At 51.0% G+C, this 17,260-nt stretch overlaps 1 protein-coding gene across 1 annotated transcript; it reads left to right on the top strand.

Annotated features, from left to right (window-relative positions):
• Positions 1–449: 449 nt before the first annotated feature.
• LOC122931301 (olfactory receptor 51G2-like) lies at positions 450–1,427 on the top strand. The gene has a single exon (XM_044285367.1). The coding sequence runs from the start codon at positions 450–452 to the stop codon at positions 1,425–1,427; it is 978 nt and encodes a 325-aa protein (XP_044141302.1).
• Positions 1,428–17,260: the final 15,833 nt, after the last annotated feature.

Genomic DNA, 17,260 nt, shown 5'->3' with positions numbered 1-17,260 from the left:
GGGATTAGGCCAAGGACCATGTAGACATCTCATTAGACAGAACTGAGGGACAATATCAGGGGGCCATTGTCTTATATACTGGTGGATCCTCAATGTATTGGGATCCAGTACGTGACTAAAACTGGTCAATAGCTTAGTAGACATCTCCCCAACCCTGTTATTTAGACAAATGTGAACATGGAGGAGAATTGGGTGAAGCAACGACTGGATTAACCTATAAAATATATCTGACCTTTCTCTTTCACCAAACCAGATTCTCAATGTGGTCTGGAGTTGAACAATGATAAGAAAAGTCCACAATCCCTGTAGAGCTGGGACATCTGGTTACCTGATCCCCATTGTGGTCACCATCCACAGAGATCATCATAATATAGTCAGGCTTCTTAATTCTCCAAATAAATAATCTGTTTCTGATTTCTCTTCTCATCTCCAGATATGTGTAATGGACCATGGAGGTTCCTACAAATGCTTCAGTGATATTTCTCCTGGAAGGTATTCCAGAACTGGGTCATGATCAGACCCTCATCGCCTTTCCGCTGTGTCTTCTATACATAATTGCGTTCTTTGGTAACTGCACTATTCTGGTCATCATTAAGAAAGAAGAGAGCCTCCACCAGCCCATGTACATACTGCTCGCCATGTTGGCCTTGACTGACTTTGGGGTGTCCTTGACTACAGTCCCAACAGTTCTTGGGATTTTCTGCTTTAATTACAATCAAATCCCTTTGGACATGTGCCTCACCCAGATGTACTTTCTTCATGCTTTGGCAGCCATGGAATCTGGGGTCTTAGTGGCCATGGCCATAGACAGATTGATTGCTATAATGGACCCTCTAAGATACACATCCATCTTAACCCATTCTATCATTGGTAAAATTGGACTGGTCATATTATTGAGGAGCCTCTGTGTGGTCTTCCCAGTTCCTTTCCTTACCAAGAGGTTTCCATTTTGTAAGAGCCATGTCCTATCTCATTCTTACTGTCTCCACCAGGATATTATCAGACTGGCTTGTGCCGATACAACAGTAAACAGCCTCTATGGCCTGGTGGCCGTCCTCATGACCAAGGGCATTGATTCCATGTTCATAATTATCTCCTACATAATGATCCTGAACGTTGTCCTAAGCATCAAGGCAAATGAAGCTCAGATCAAAGCCTTCAACACATGTGTCTGCCATCTCTGTGCCGTGATGTTGTTTTACATCCCACTCATCGGGCTGTCAGTCGTCCACAGGTTTGGGAAGAATGCCTCCCATCTTATCCCCATATTGATGGCTGATATTTACCTTCTGGTTCCTCCTGTGATTAATCCAATAATCTATAGCGTGAAAACCAAACCCATCCGCCAGAAAATTATCAAGGTCTTCAGGTTCTCCATGATAATGGAAAAGCCTTCTGGCCATGGTGTCACTTCTATCAAGATCTGAAATGTTCCCTTATATAAAAACGTATTACATAGTGTATATACTGTGTTTATTATATGTGGCTGGTGGCTCCACAATTCCTAAGATGTGGCATGTGAGATGACTAGCTTTGATAAAAATGATCTCAAAAACTCTGTCTGGAGATGTTTACGCTATATGTATCTGTGTGCTGCCATTTAGATGGGATCTGCTGCATATAAAGGGTTTTGCTAACATTTTTGGACAATTTTCAGGTCCAAAATTCTGTATCCCTTAACATGGTGTATCTGGCTACAGGCACCACTAGGAGGCGCTTATGGTAAGTAAGCTTCTGTGCCCCTAAAGGTGGCTCCAGGTAGGCAGTGGTGTATGCCAGAGCCAGAGAGAGCAAGGAGGAGCTCTAGGGATGTTGGGGAGAGTAGGAGGAGGCTGCAGAGGGGAATCCAAAAATGAACATAATTTGAGCCTAAATATTCCTAAGTATTACAGAATTCATTCTCCTGCTTTTTAGACCAGTTCCTGGTAATATAAGGTTGGACCAAAGAACTGGTGATTACTGAGACCTTCATTATGACATCATCACATCTCATGTGCAGTGTGAGGTCAGAAGAGAAAGAGCAGCTCAGCATGGAGGTCTCAGGATTTCATCCTTCCCTCTGGAGGAGCCACCACACCAAGGACAGTCCATTGGCTTCCATGAGAACTCTATAATACTTAATTTAGCTTGTGGAGGTGCTGCAGGAGAAGTGAAAATGTGCTGCGATGTTCCTGCACAGATTAAAAGCAACGGAGCGGGGGCGCAGCCATAGCGCAGGGCGAGCTGACTTAGGGGGAAGACTGCAGGCTAGGAGAGGGTTAAATTGCTGGGTATGTTTAGGGGCTGGGTTGGAGTTAGGTGGGGAGGAGTTGGTTTTACGGCGGGAAGTTAAAAGACGGGGAGGTGGAGCTTTGGGTCAGTTGCAGCCGTTTCAGAGTGGAATTTAGTCGACATGGCCTCCTTGGACGAGTTGCTGGCGGCGGTGAGGGACGCGGTGCAGGTACATGGGGTGGATTTCATGCAGCAATCTATTCAGGCTGCCCTTCTCCCTCCCGCCCCTCCAGTTGCTGTAGCTCGCGCGGTCAGGGCCAGGAGATCTGTCCCCCCTGAGCGCTTGAGCCCAGAAGCTACCCCCCGGGTCCGCCGACGCATTGGAAGCCCCGTCAGGGACCCTCCGCTGCGGTCTGTGGTGTCCTTGGCCTCCCGGGTCCCCAGACGCAGCGGGAGGAATTCAGCATCGCGTGGCGGGCCGGCGGGAGAGGGTCAGGCTTCCCCTAGACCCGTCTCCCTTGCAGCACGGGGCGGGGACCGTTCCCGGGCGGCGACGGCCCCGCGAGATGCTCCGCGTCGGGGTCGTGCCAGGAGGACATCACCTGTGGAGAGAAGGAGTGGGGCGGCCGGGTCGTCTTCCGGCTCGGGCCTACCTGTTCGTGAAGAGCTGGAGTGTCTGGCGCTGCGGCTGGGGGATTCGGGCCGGCAGCTTCAGTGTGAGGAGGATCGGAGCGCAGCGGCGGGACGTGATGTAGGTGCGTCGCGCCCTCGTGTGGTGGGTCGGCGACATGGCGGCCAGATGAACGACAGGGAGGAGGTTGTGGCCGTGTACCCGGAACGGGGGCATGGTGTGGCGGCTGGCTGTCGGACGGCAGCTGAGTCGGTGTCTAGTGGAGCAGGAGGGATTTTGGAACCGCGGCCAGAGTGTGAGGCCCGCCCGGCTGGGGTGCGGACTGTTACCCTCTCCTCACGTCGGTGTCCTGAGGGGGAGGCGGCGCTTCTGGAGGACGGGGAGTTGGAGTCTGGAGAGGATGTCGCGGCAGGCGGAAGGGACAACGCGATTCTGGAGGAGGCCGTGCCATGTGGACCTAGCTCGCCGGTGCGGACATCTAGGAGGGAAGAGGCGGCTGCCGGAGGATCTGTCCGGGGACGGCCAGGTGAGGTGACGACGTGTCATATGCCGACTGGGGGTGCTGTTCAGGGTAGTGGGGGGGGTTCTGATGTGTTGGCCCGGGAAGTTCTGTCGGGGATGTTGTCCTTGCTGTCACGGTTGGGGTCAGGAGCGCCTTCATCTCCGGCGGCGGTTTGGGCGCCTGGGCAGGCAGGCGGGACCTTGGAGCAGGGGACGGTGCAAGGTGCGGTGGGTGTTGGTGATAGCGGGGTTACAGGTGGTGTGCAGGCTTCTGGGTCTGGGACCGGAGGTAGGAGCGAGGTGGGGGATGGCGTTCGACTGTCGGATGCGGCTAAAGGGGAAATTTATGTGTGCTTTGAAGGGCCACTGGGGTCTCATTTAAAGCAAGAAGTCAGGGAGAAGATATGGAGGGATGAATATGTGGAAATATTTTCCTTGCTTCCTTTGGAAAAATTTAATTTAGATCGTGGGAGGCCTGATGACAGTAAAAAGGAGGATGAGGAAAGGAGGCGGTACAGGTTGATCCCACGTACTTTTCAGAATTGGCTTCAGGCATTTGCGATTTTGGCCAGCGTGGTTGGGGAAAAAACGCCTGAACATTGCTCAGCTCTGTTCTGTTATATGGATGCAGTAGGGGAGGCGCATCGGACGTATGGGGGCGTGGCGTGGCTCAGGTATGATGAGCAGTTCCGGCAACGGAAGGCGGTCAGGCCTAACATACGGTGGGACCATAAAGACATAGGTTTATGGATGAGATTGATGGCGGCTCCTAGGGGTGGCCCTCAGCCCTTTCGGGGATCGGCCGGGGGTTCCTCGGCTTCTGAATCGCAGGGAGGAGGTAGGAAGGGCTGTTGTTGGCAATACAATGAGGGACATTGCAGGTTCTTGTCCGATTGCCGGTACAAGCACGAGTGTTCCGGTTGCGGTGGCTCCCATAGTTTGTCGCGCTGCTTCAAACGGGGGAAGGGTAAGGGACCCGAGGCTGTGCAGAAGAGGGGTGACTCCGGTGAGGGTGGAAGAGATGGAGCCCTATTTAAAGAGTTATCCAAATAGGGAGGTTGGGCGTTTTTTGTTGGCGGGGTTTACTGACGGTTTTGTGATCCCGTGTAGTTCGGTTGTGCCGTGTTTGTCGGTGCGGAATTTGTCCTCGGCGTTGCGTCATCCGGATGTGGTGAGGGATAAGATTGAGAAGGAGGTTGCGGCAGGCAGAGTGGTAGGCCCCTTTAGTGAGCGCCCCTTGCCTGACTTGTGGGTGTCCCCGTTGGGATTGGTGCCTAAGAAGGAACCCAATAAGTTTAGACTGATTCATCATTTGTCATATCCGGAAGGGGGGTCGGTGAATGATGGAATAGCGGATGAGTTGTGTTCTGTGTCTTACACGTCCTTTGATGCGGCGGTGCGATGGGTTAGGCGTTTTGGGCAGGGGGCCCTGCTTGCTAAGACGGACATTGAGGCTGCTTTTCGGTTGTTGCCCATTCACCCGGATAGTTTGCATTTGCTAGGATTTCAATGGGAAGGTTGTTATTATGTTGATTGTTGTTTGCCTATGGGCTGTGCAATTTCTTGTTCACTGTTTGAGTCGTTTAGTTCTTTTCTGGAGTGGGTGGTGAAGCAGGAGTCGGGATGGAACTCGGTGCTACATTATTTGGACGATTTCTTGTTCTTAGGTCCGGCCGGATCCAAGGTGTGTCCTGTGTTGTTGCACACGATGGAGCGTGTGGCGGCGAGGTTTGGTGTTCCTTTAGCGGGTGAAAAAACGGAAGGGCCTTCCACGGTCATTACGTTTCTGGGGATTGAAATTGACAGCATGGCCATGGAGTGTCGGTTACCGGACGATAAGGTGTCTGATCTGTTGGAGGAGGTCGTTTTTCTGCGAAAAGCTAGGAAGGTTCAGCTTAAGCGGGTTCAGTCTGTATTGGGAAAATTGAATTTCGCTTGTCGGATTTTGCCGATGGGGAGGGTTTTTTGTCGGCGTTTAGCGTTATCAACGGCGGGGGTGGTGGCCCCTTTTCATTATTTACGTTTACCTGTCGCGGTAAAAGAGGATTTGGCGGTGTGGGAGAGTTTTTTGGGGGAGTATAATGGGCGGTCAATATGGATGGAGGAAGCGATCAGTAGTGTGGATCTGGAGTTGTTTTCTGATGCTGCGGGTTCGTGTGGATATGGTGTTTTTTGCCAGGGGCAATGGAGCGCGGGTGCGTGGCCGGTGGAGTGGGAGCGTGCTGGTTTCCTTAGCAACTTGGTTTTGTTGGAGCTTTTTCCCATAGTTTTGGCTACGGAGTTGTGGGGGGATTGGCTCAGGAATCGGCGGGTTCGTTTTTATTGTGACAACATGGGGGTAGTGCAGGCGATTAATAGCCAGACAGCTAATTCTCCGCCGGTGTTGAATTTACTCAGGCATTTGGTGTTGCGGGGGCTGCGTTTGAATGCATGTTTTGTTGCGGTGCATGTGCCAGGTGTAGATAACTCACTCGCGGATTCCCTTTCTCGTTTTCAGTGGGATCGTTTCCGCAGCCTGGCGCCAGGCGCCGAAGTTCAGGGCTTACCTTGTCCCCAGTGGCTCTGGAGCGTGGCCTTGGGGTGTCGGCGGGTCTGATTGGTCAGTCACTCAGTAGAGGTACGTGGTCGGCCTATTCGTCAGTATGGTTGTTGTGGGAGGAGCTGATAGAGCGTGTTGGGGGGTATAGTTCGGTTGAGGAACTTCGGACTTTATTGGTTTTTTGGGTAGGTTCATGTTATGCGGATGGTTTGTCTTTTTCTGTGGCGTCTAGGAGGGTGGCGGCTGTTGCCTTCTGGTTGCGTTTGCGGGGTATTGCGGATGTGTCTCGGTGTTTTATGGTTTGGCAGGCGCTGAAAGGTTATAGGCGGGGAACGATTCGTAGGGATGGCAGACGGCCGGTTTCTTTTGAGGTGTTACGAGTCCTGTGGGAGAAAGCAGGTGTGGTTTGTGTGTCTGGATTTGAAGCGCTGTTGTTTAGGACGGCGTTTTCGTTGGCCTTTTTCGGAGCCTTTCGGATTTCAGAATTGGTTTCTGCCAGTCGTGCGGGGGATGGCGGTTTGTTGAGGGAGGATGTTTGGTTGGGGGATGGCGGTTTACGGTGCGTGATCCGCAGGTCAAAAACGGATCAGTTAGGTAAGGGTGCAGTTTTGTGGCTTAGGCCTTTGGCTGGGTCGGTGCTTTGTCCTGTGCGTTGTGTTGAGGAGTATTTGGAGGTGCGGCCTGATGGTAGGGGTTCTTTGTTGGTTCACCAGGACGGTTCGCGGTTGTCGCGTTTTCAATTTATTGCTGTATTTAGAAAATGTCTGGGTGCAGCTGGTCTCCCTATCAATGAGTATGCGTCTCATTCTTTCCGGATAGGGGCCGCAACGGAGGCGGCTAAGTGGGGGCTCGGGGAAGAGGTTATTAAACGTATTGGGCGTTGGGAGTCGGATTGTTTTCACTCTTATATTCGGCCTCATCTGTTGTGATGGTTGGTGGGTGGTGTTTGTTAGCGGATTCGGTGTATTTTGAAGTGTTGTCATAATTATTTTATCTTGTTTTAGGGGCAGCGCCGTGTCTCGCATGGATCTTCGGGCATTCCTACGTCTACTGGGGGGCCTTACGCGCAGATGTTAGAAGGAATGGACGCCAGTTGGGTTTCCCGGTGGAGGAATTGCTAGTTCGTTGGATCGGTTTGAGGGGGCTACTGTGGGGGCGGGTTCTGCCTGAAATTCACATGAATGCCACTTTAGATCGGCCTCCTGATATATTGGTGCTTCACGTTGGAGGCAATGATTTGGGGGTGCGGCGTTCCCGGGATGTTATTCGGGATGTAAAATTGGATGTGCTACGCCTATTGTCGGAGTTTCCGGATTTGTTGTTGGTCTGGTCGGAGGTGGTTGCGCGGCGTTGCTGGCGTTTTGCTAGGTCGGTGGAGCGGATTAACAAAGCCCGGGCTAAATTGAATAAGGAGGTGGGGCGTTTTGTGCGCAGGCAAGGTGGGATTGTGGTTCGTCATCGGGAATTGGAGGCGGCGTCGCCTCAATTCTTAAGGGATGATGGTGTACACCTGAATGATGTGGGCATAGATATGTGGGCTTTGGGTATCCAGGAGGGTTTGGAGACGGCCTTTAGGGTGTGGCGTGACGCCCACAGGTGAGGTGTCACCGGTGGTTGTCTGTGGCTGAAGGAAATAGGATCCTGGGGAGCAATTCAATGGTTAAGAGGTGCAGGACATGTTGGAGCCTGCATCTCAGATGGTTTGTTAATGCCGAGGATGGGTCCCCTGTTGGGCTACAAGGCCTACAGGGGGGGATACTAGTATACTTCAAGGAGTTGGTGCCCTTGGGTCGGTGAGTGCGGCCAAGGGTAAGTCTTGAAGTGAGGCGGTGAAGGAGGATACGGCTCGTGAGGGTTGCCCTCCAGGATCCTTGTTATGTGTGGAAATGCCGGATGTTATTATGGTTATTGTTATTATTGTTATTATTATTATTAATGATTATATGGTGTACGATGTGGTTTTTGTTATGTGTGGAATAATAAAGTTGGCCACCATGGTCATTCTACCAAGCAAGGAAGTGTTGGAGTGGTTATTTTAAAGGGGTAGCAGGGTAGGTTGTGTAGCCGGAGGAGATTCTTCCATCCTATTAAGTCATACAGCAGATCAATGGAAATCTCATCAGGACAAGTCACTTCTAATAGAAGCTAATCCTGTACACCTATGTGATGCAGTGTAAACAGGCGCAAGAGGGCAGACTAAAAGTGCACTATTAGAAGAAAGAGATAGAAGATTGTTCACCTGTGAAGAACTAGTAGAAGGTGAAAGAGATGACAGATGAGAAATTAACTAATGTGCGATTGAGATCGGATCCCTGAGAAAAAGAGGATGACGAGATCTTTGACAATAAACCAGAAATCAACAATCTATATTAGTAGAGGTAGTGTCATCATCTATAAAGAATATCTATGGACTTTGCTCCATTCAGCGTTCCCTCCACCCTGACATATCTCCCTGTCCCCCAGCATGATGCTGCCACCACCATGCTTCACTGTAGCAATGGTGTTGGGCAGGTGATGAGCGGCACCTGGTTTTCTCCTCCAGACATGATGCTGCTATCACCATGCTTCACTGTAGGGATGGTATTGGGCAGGTGATGAGCGGCGCCTGGTTTCCTCCTCCAGACATGATGCTGCTATCACCATGCTTCACTGTAGGGATGGCATTGGGCAGGTGATAAGCAGAACCTGATTTCCTCCAGACATGATGCTACCACCACCATGCTTCACTGTAGGGATAGTGTTGGGCAGGTGATGAGCAGCACCTGGCTTTCTCCAGACATGATGCTGCCACCGCCATGCTTCACTGTAAGGGTCAGGATTAGGGATGAGCGAACTCGAACTGTATAGTTCGGGTTCGTACCGAATTTTGGGGTGTCCGTGACACGGACCCGAACCCGGACATTTTCGTAAAAGTCCGGGTTCGGGTTCGGTGTTCGTCGCTTTCTTCGCGCTTTTGTGACGCTTTCTTGGCGCTTTTTGAAAGGCTGCAAAGCAGCCAATCAACAAGCGTCATACTACTTGCCCCAAGAGGCCATCACAGCCATGCCTACTATTGGCATGGCTGTGATTGGCCAGAGCACCATGTGACCCAGCCTCTATTTAAGCTGGAGTCACATAGCGCCGCCCGTCACTCTGCTCTGATTAGCGTAGGGAGAGGTTGCGGCTGCGACAGTAGGGCGAGATTAGGCAGATTAACTCCTCCAAAGGACTTGATTAACTGATCGATCTGCAGCTGTGGATCATTGAGCTGCTGATCCTCAATTGCTCACTGTTTTTAGGCTGCCCAGACCGTTTGTCAGTCACATTTTTCTGGGGTGATCGGCGGCCATTTTGTGTCTTGTGGTGCGCCAGCACAAGCTGCGACCAAGTGCATTTAACCCTCAATGGTGTGGTTGTTTTTTGGCTAAAGCCTACATCAGGGTGAAGCTGTCACACCAAGTGCATTTAACCAGCAATAGTCTGTTTATTTTTTGGCCATATCCCAGTCTAATTCTGGCACTAAATCCATACCGGTCACCCAGCGCCTAAATACTAGGCCTCAAATTTATATCCCGCTAAATCTGTCCTTAGTGCTGTAGCTGGGCGAGTTATTTAGTGTCCGTTCAAGCACATTTCTTGTTCTGGGTTGAAATACAATTCCCAATTTAGCAATTTCATAATTTAGTGGTTTCTGCTATATCAGAGCTATTTGAAATCTATCCCTAAAAGGGTATATAATATTCAAGGTGCACATTGGGTCATTCAGAATAACTTCACACACACCCGCTACTGTGTATTTCCAAGTCTAATTCTGGCACTAAACCCATACCTGTCACCCAGCGCCTAAATACTAGGCCTCAAATTTATATCCAGCTAAATCTGTCCCTAGTGCTGTAGCTGGGCGAGTTATTTAGTGTCCGTTCAAGCACATTTCTTGTTCTGGGTTGAAATACAATTCCCAATTTAGCAATTTCATAATTTAGTGGTTTCTGCTATATCAGAGCTATTTGAAATCTATCCCTAAAAGGGTATATAATATTCAAGGTGCACATTGGGTCATTCAGAATAACTTCACACACACCCGCTACTGTGTATTTCCAAGTCTAATTCTGGCACTAAACCCATACCTGTCACCCAGCGCCTAAATACTAGGCCTCAAATTTATATCCCGCTAAATCTGTCCTTAGTGCTGTAGCTGGGCGAGTTATTTAGTGTCCGTTCAAGCACATTTCTTGTTCTGGGTTGAAATACAATTCCCAATTTAGCAATTTCATAATTTAGTGGTTTCTGCTATATCAGAGCTATTTGAAATCTATCCCTAAAAGGGTATATAATATTCAAGGTGCACATAGGGTCATTCAGAATAACTTCACACACCCGCTACTGTGCATTTCCAAATCTAATTCTGGCACTAAACCCATACCGGTCACCCAGCGCCTAAATACTAGGCCTCAAATTTATATCCCGCTAAATCTCTCGTTACCGCTGTCCTGTTGTGGCTGGGAAAGTTATTTAGTGTCCGTCAAAGCACATTTTTTGTTCTGGGTTGAAATACAATTCCCAATTTAGCAATTTCATAATTTAGTCGTTTCTGCTATATCAGAGCTATTTGAAATCTATCCCTAAAAGGGTAGATCATATTGAAGGTGCACATAGGGTCATTCAGAATAACTTCACACACACGCTTCTGTGCATTTCCAAGTCTAATTCTGTCACTAAATCCATACCGGTCACCCAGCGCCTAAATACTAGGCCTCAAATTTATATCCCGCTGAATTTGAATACAATACATTGGGCCAAATAATATATTTGTTGTTGTGGTGAACCATAACAATGAGAAAAACATCTAGTAAGGGACGCGGACGTGGACATGGTCGTGGTGGTGTTAGTGGACCCTCTGGTGCTGGGAGAGGACGTGGCCGTTCTGCCACATCCACACGTCCTAGTGTACCAACTACCTCAGGTCCCAGTAGCCGCCAGAATTTACAGCGATATATGGTGGGGCCCAATGCCGTTCTAAGGATGGTAAGGCCTGAGCAGGTACAGGCATTAGTCAATTGGGTGGCCGACAGTGGATCCAGCACGTTCACATTATCTCCCACCCAGTCTTCTGCAGAAAGCGCACAGATGGCGCCTGAAAACCAACCCCATCAGTCTGTCACATCACCCCCATGCATACCAGGGAAACTGTCTCAGCCTCAAGTTATGCAGCAGTCTCTTATGCTGTTTGAAGACTCCGCTGGCAGGGTTTCCCAAGGGCATCCACCTAGCCCTTCCCCAGCGGTGAAAGACATAGAATGCACTGACGCACAACCACTTATGTTTCCTGATGATGAGGACATGGGAATACCACCTCAGCACGTCTCTGATGATGACGAAACACAGGTGCCAACTGCTGCGTCTTTCTGCAGTGTGCAGACTGAACAGGAGGTCAGGGATCAAGACTGGGTGGAAGACGATGCAGGGGACGATGAGGTCCTAGACCCCACATGGAATGAAGGTCGTGCCACTGACTTTCACAGTTCGGAGGAAGAGGCAGTGGTGAGACCGAGCCAACAGCGTAGCAAAAGAGGGAGCAGTGGGCAAAAGCAGAACACCCGCCGCCAAGAGACTCCGCCTGCTACTGACCGCCGCCATCTGGGACCGAGCACCCCAAAGGCAGCTTCAAGGAGTTCCCTGGCATGGCACTTCTTCAAACAATGTGCTGACGACAAGACCCGAGTGGTTTGCACGCTGTGCCATCAGAGCCTGAAGCGAGGCATTAACGTTCTGAACCTGAGCACAACCTGCATGACCAGGCACCTGCATGCAAAGCATGAACTGCAGTGGAGTAAACACCTTAAAACCAAGGAAGTCACTCAGGCTCCCCCTGCTACCTCTTCTGCTGCTGCCGCCTCGGCCTATTCTGCTGCTGCCGCCTCGGCCTCTTCCTCCGCCTCTGGAGGAACGTTGGCACCTGCCGCCCAGCAAACAGGGGATGTACCACCAACACCACCACCACCACCTCCGTCACCAAGCGTCTCAACCATGTCACACGCCAGCGTTCAGCTCTCCATCTCACAAACATTTGATAGAAAGCGTAAATTCCCACCTAGCCACCCTCGATCCCTGGCCCTGAATGCCAGCATTTCTAAACTACTGGCCTATGAAATGCTGTCATTTAGGCTGGTGGACACAGACAGCTTCAAACAGCTCATGTCGCTTGCTGTCCCACAGTATGTTGTTCCCAGCCGGCACTACTTCTCCAAGAGAGCCGTGCCTTCCCTGCACAACCAAGTATCCCATAAAATCAAGTGTGCACTGCGCAACGCCATCTGTGGCAAGGTCCACCTAACCACAGATACGTGGACCAGTAAGCACGGCCAGGGACGCTATATCTCCCTAACTGCACACTGGGTAAATGTAGTGGCAGCTGGGCCCCAGGCGGAGAGCTGTTTGGCGCACGTCCTTCCGCCGCCAAGGATCGCAGGGCAACATTCTTTGCCTCCTGTTGCCACCTCCTCCTTCTCGGCTTCCTCCTCCTCTTCTTCCACCTGCTCATCCAGTCAGCCACACACCTTCACCACCAACTTCAGCACAGCCCGGGGTAAACGTCAGCAGGCCATTCTGAAACTCATATGTTTGGGGGACAGGCCCCACACCGCACAGGAGTTGTGGCGGGGTATAGAACAACAGACCGACGAGTGGTTGCTGCCGGTGAGCCTCAAGCCCGGCCTGGTGGTGTGTGATAATGGGCGAAATCTCGTTGCAGCTCTGGGACTAGCCAATTTGACGCACATCCCTTGCTTGGCGCATGTGCTGAATTTGGTGGTGCAGAAGTTCATTCACAACTACCCCGACATGTCAGAGCTGCTGCATAAAGTGCGGGCCGTCTGTTCGCGCTTCCGGCGTTCACATCCTGCTGCTGCTCGCCTGTCTGCGCTACAGCGTAACTTCGGCCTTCCCGCTCACCGCCTCATATGCGACGTGCCCACCAGGTGGAACTCCACCTTGCACATGCTGGACAGACTGTGCGAGCAGCAGCAGGCCATAGTGGAGTTTCAGCTGCAGCACGCACGGGTCAGTCGCACTACGGAACAGCACCACTTCACCACCAATGACTGGGCCTTCATGCGAGACCTGTGTGCCCTGTTGCGCTGTTTCGAGTACTCCACCAACATGGCCAGTGGCGATGACACCGTTATCAGCGTTACAATACCACTTCTATGTCTCCTTGAGAAAACACTTAGGGCGATGGTGCAAGAGGAGGTGGCCCAGGAGGAGGAGGAGGAGGAGGAGGAAGAGGGGTCATTTTTAGCACTTTCAGGCCAGTCTCTTCGAAGTGACTCAGAGGGAGGTTTTTGGCAACAGCAGAGGCCAGGTACAAATGTGGCCAGCCAGGGCCCACTACTGGAGGACGAGGAGGACGAGGATGAGGAGGAGGTGGAGGAGGATGAGGATGAAGCATGGTCACAGCGGGGTGGCACCCAACGCAGCTCGGGTCCATCACTGGTGCGTGGCTGGGGGGAAAGGCAGGACGATGACGATACGCCTCCCACAGAGGACAGCTTGTCCTTATCCCTGGGCAGCCTGGCACACATGAGCGACTACATGCTGCAGTGCCTGCGCAACGACAGCAGAGTTGCCCACATTTTAACGTGTGCGGACTACTGGGTTGCCACCCTGCTGGATCCACGCTACAAAGACAATGTGCCCACCTTACTTCCTGCACTGGAGCGTGATAGGAAGATGCGCGAGTACAAGCGCACGTTGGTAGACGCGCTACTGAGAGCATTCCCAAATGTCACAGGGGAACAAGTGGAAGCCCAAGGCCAAGGCAGAGGAGGAGCAAGAGGTCGCCAAGGCAGCTGTGTCACGGCCAGCTCCTCTGAGGGCAGGGTTAGCATGGCAGAGATGTGGAAAACTTTTGTCAACACGCCACAGCTAACTGCACCACCACCTGATACGCAACGTGTTAGCAGGAGGCAACATTTCACTAACATGGTGGAACAGTACGTGTGCACACCCCTCCACGTACTGACTGATGGTTCGGCCCCATTCAACTTCTGGGTCTCTAAATTGTCCACGTGGCCAGAGCTAGCCTTTTATGCCTTGGAGGTGCTGGCCTGCCCGGCAGCCAGCGTTTTGTCTGAACGTGTATTCAGCACGGCAGGGGGCGTCATTACAGACAAACGCAGCCGCCTGTCTACAGCCAATGTGGACAAGCTGACGTTCATAAAAATGAACCAGGCATGGATACCACAGGACCTGTCCGTCCCTTGTCCAGATTAGACATTAACTACCTCCCCATAACCATATATTATTGGACTCCAGGGCACTTCCTCATTCAATCCTATTTTTATTTTCATTTTACCATTATATTGCGAGGCTACCCAAAGTTGAATGAACCTCTCCTCTGCCTGTGTGCTAGGCCTAAATATATGCCAATGGACTGTTGCAGTGGTGGCTGACATGAAGCCTGATTCTCTGCTATGACATGCAGACTAATTCTCTGCTGACATGAAGCCAGATTGTCTGTTACGGGACCTCTCTCCTCTGCCTGGGTGCTGGGCCTAAATTTATGCCAATGGACTGTTGCAGTGGTGGGTGACGTGAAGCCTCATTCTCTGCTATGACATGCAGACTGATTCTCTGCTGACATGAAGCCAGATTGTCTGTTACGGGACCTCTCTGCTCTGCCTGTGTGCTAGGCCTAAATATATGCCAATGGACTGTTGCAGTGGTGGCTGACATGAAGCCTGATTCTCTGCTATGACATGCAGACTAATTCTCTGCTGACATGAAGCCAGATTGTCTGTTACGGGACCTCTCTCCTCTGCCTGGGTGCTGGGGCTAAATTTATGACAATGGACTGTTGCAGTGGTGGCTGACGTGAAGCCTCATTCTCTGCTATGACATGCAGACTGATTCTCTGCTGACATGAAGCCAGATTGTCTGTTACGGGACCTCTCTGCTCTGCCTGTGTGCTAGGCCTTAATATATGCCAATGGACTGTTGCAGTGGTGGCTGACATGAAGCCTGATTCTCTGCTATGACATGCAGACTAATTCTCTGCTGACATGAAGCCAGATTGTCTGTTACGGGACCTCTCTCCTCTGCCTGGGTGCTGGGCCTAAATTTATGACAATGGACTGTTGCAGTGGTGGCTGACGTGAAGCCTCATTCTCTGCTATGACATGCAGACTGATTCTCTGCTGACATGAAGCCAGATTGTCTGTTACGGGACCTCTCTGCTCTGCCTGTGTGCTAGGCCTAAATATATGCCAATGGACTGTTGCAGTGGTGGCTGACATGAAGCCTGATTCTCTGCTATGACATGCAGACTAATTCTCTGCTGACATGAAGCCAGATCCTCTTTTACGGGACCTCTCTCCTCTGCCTGGGTGCTGGGCCTAAATTTATGACAATGGACTGTTGCAGTGGTGGCTGACGTGAAGCCTCATTCTCTGCTATGACATGCAGACTGATTCTCTTCTGACATGAAGCCAGATCCTCTGTTACGGGACCTCTCTCCTCTGCCTGGGTGCTGGGCCTAAATTTATGACAATGGACTGTTGCAGTGGTGGCTGACGTGAAGCCTGATTCTCTGCTATGACATGCAGACTGATTCTCTGCTGTCATGAAGCCAGATTGTCTGTTACGGGACCTCTCTGCTCTGCCTGTGTGCTAGGCCTAAATATATGCCAATGGACTGTTGCAGTGGTGGCTGACATGAAGCCTGATTCTCTGCTATGACATGCAGACTAATTCTCTGCTGACATGAAGCCAGATCCTCTTTTACGGGACCTCTCTCCTCTGCCTGGGTGCTGGGCCTAAATTTATGACAATGGACTGTTGCAGTGGTGGCTGACGTGAAGCCTCATTCTCTGCTATGACATGCAGACTGATTCTCTTCTGACATGAAGCCAGATCCTCTGTTACGGGACCTCTCTCCTCTGCCTGGGTGCTGGGCCTAAATTTATGACAATGGACTGTTGCAGTGGTGGCTGACGTGAAGCCTGATTCTCTGCTATGACATGCAGACTGATTCTCTGCTGTCATGAAGCCAGATTGTCTGTTACGGGACCTCTCTGCTCTGCCTGTGTGCTAGGCCTAAATATATGCCAATGGACTGTTGCAGTGGTGGCTGACATGAAGCCTGATTCTCTGCTATGACATGCAGACTAATTCTCTGCTGACATGAAGCCAGATCCTCTTTTACGGGACCTCTCTCCTCTGCCTGGGTGCTGGGCCTAAATTTATGACAATGGACTGTTGCAGTGGTGGCTGACGTGAAGCCTCATTCTCTGCTATGACATGCAGACTGATTCTCTTCTGACATGAAGCCAGATCCTCTGTTACGGGACCTCTCTCCTCTGCCTGGGTGCTGGGCCTAAATTTATGACAATGGACTGTTGCAGTGGTGGCTGACCTGAAGCCTGATTCTCTGCTATGACATGCAGACTGATTCTCTGCTGTCATGAAGCCAGATTGTCTGTTACGGGACCTCTCTGCTCTGCCTGTGTGCTAGGCCTAAATATATGCCAATGGACTGTTGCAGTGGTGGGTGACGTGAAGCCTGATTCTCTGCTATGATATGAAGACTGATTCTCTGCTGACATGAAGCCAGATTGTCTGTTACGGGACCTTTCTCCTCTGCCTGGGTTCTGGGCCTAAATTTATGAAAATTGACTCTTACAGTGGTGGGTGACGTGAAGCCTGATTCTCTGCTATGATATGAAGACTGATTCTCTGCTGACATGAAGCCAGATTCTCTGTTACGGGACCTCTCTCCTCTGCCTGGGTGCTGGGCCTAAATTTATGACAATGGACTGTTGCAGTGGTGGCTGACGTGAAGCCTGATTCTCTGCTATGACATGCAGACTGATTCTCTGCTGACATGAAGCCAGATTCTCTGTTACGGGACCTCTCTCCTCTGCCTGTGTGTGTGCTGGGCCTAAATATATGCCAATGGACTGTTGCAGTGGTGGCTGACGTGAAGCCTCATTCTCTGCTATGACATGCAGACTAATTCTCTGCTGACATGAAGACAGATTCTCTGTTACGGGACCTCCCTCCTCTGCCTGGGTGCTGGGCCTAAATATATGCCAATGGACTGTTGCAGTGGTGGCTGACGTGAAGCCTCATTCTCTGCTATGACATGCAGACTAATTCTCTGCTGACATGAAGACAGATTCTCTGTTACGGGACCTCCCTCCTCTGCCTGGGTGCTGGGCCTAAATATATGCCAATGGACTGTTGCAGTGGTGGCTGACGTGAAGCCTCATTCTCTGCTATGACATGCAGACTGATTCTCTGCTGACATGAAGCCAGATTCTCTGTTACGGGACCTCTCTCCTCTGCCTGTGTGTGTGCTGGGCCTAAATATATGCCAATGGACTGTTGCAGTGGTGGCTGAC

The sequence above is a fragment of the Bufo gargarizans genome, chromosome 3 (genome assembly GCF_014858855.1).
Source record: "Bufo gargarizans isolate SCDJY-AF-19 chromosome 3, ASM1485885v1, whole genome shotgun sequence".
Taxonomy (NCBI): Eukaryota; Metazoa; Chordata; class Amphibia; order Anura; family Bufonidae; genus Bufo; species Bufo gargarizans.
This window is presented reverse-complemented; position numbering and strand designations above follow the sequence as displayed.

Excerpts from the sequence above, each read along its gene's own strand:
- LOC122931301 (XM_044285367.1), top strand. The coding sequence starts at position 450 with ATGGAGGTTCCTACAAATGCTTCAGTGATATTTCTCCTGGAAGGTATT.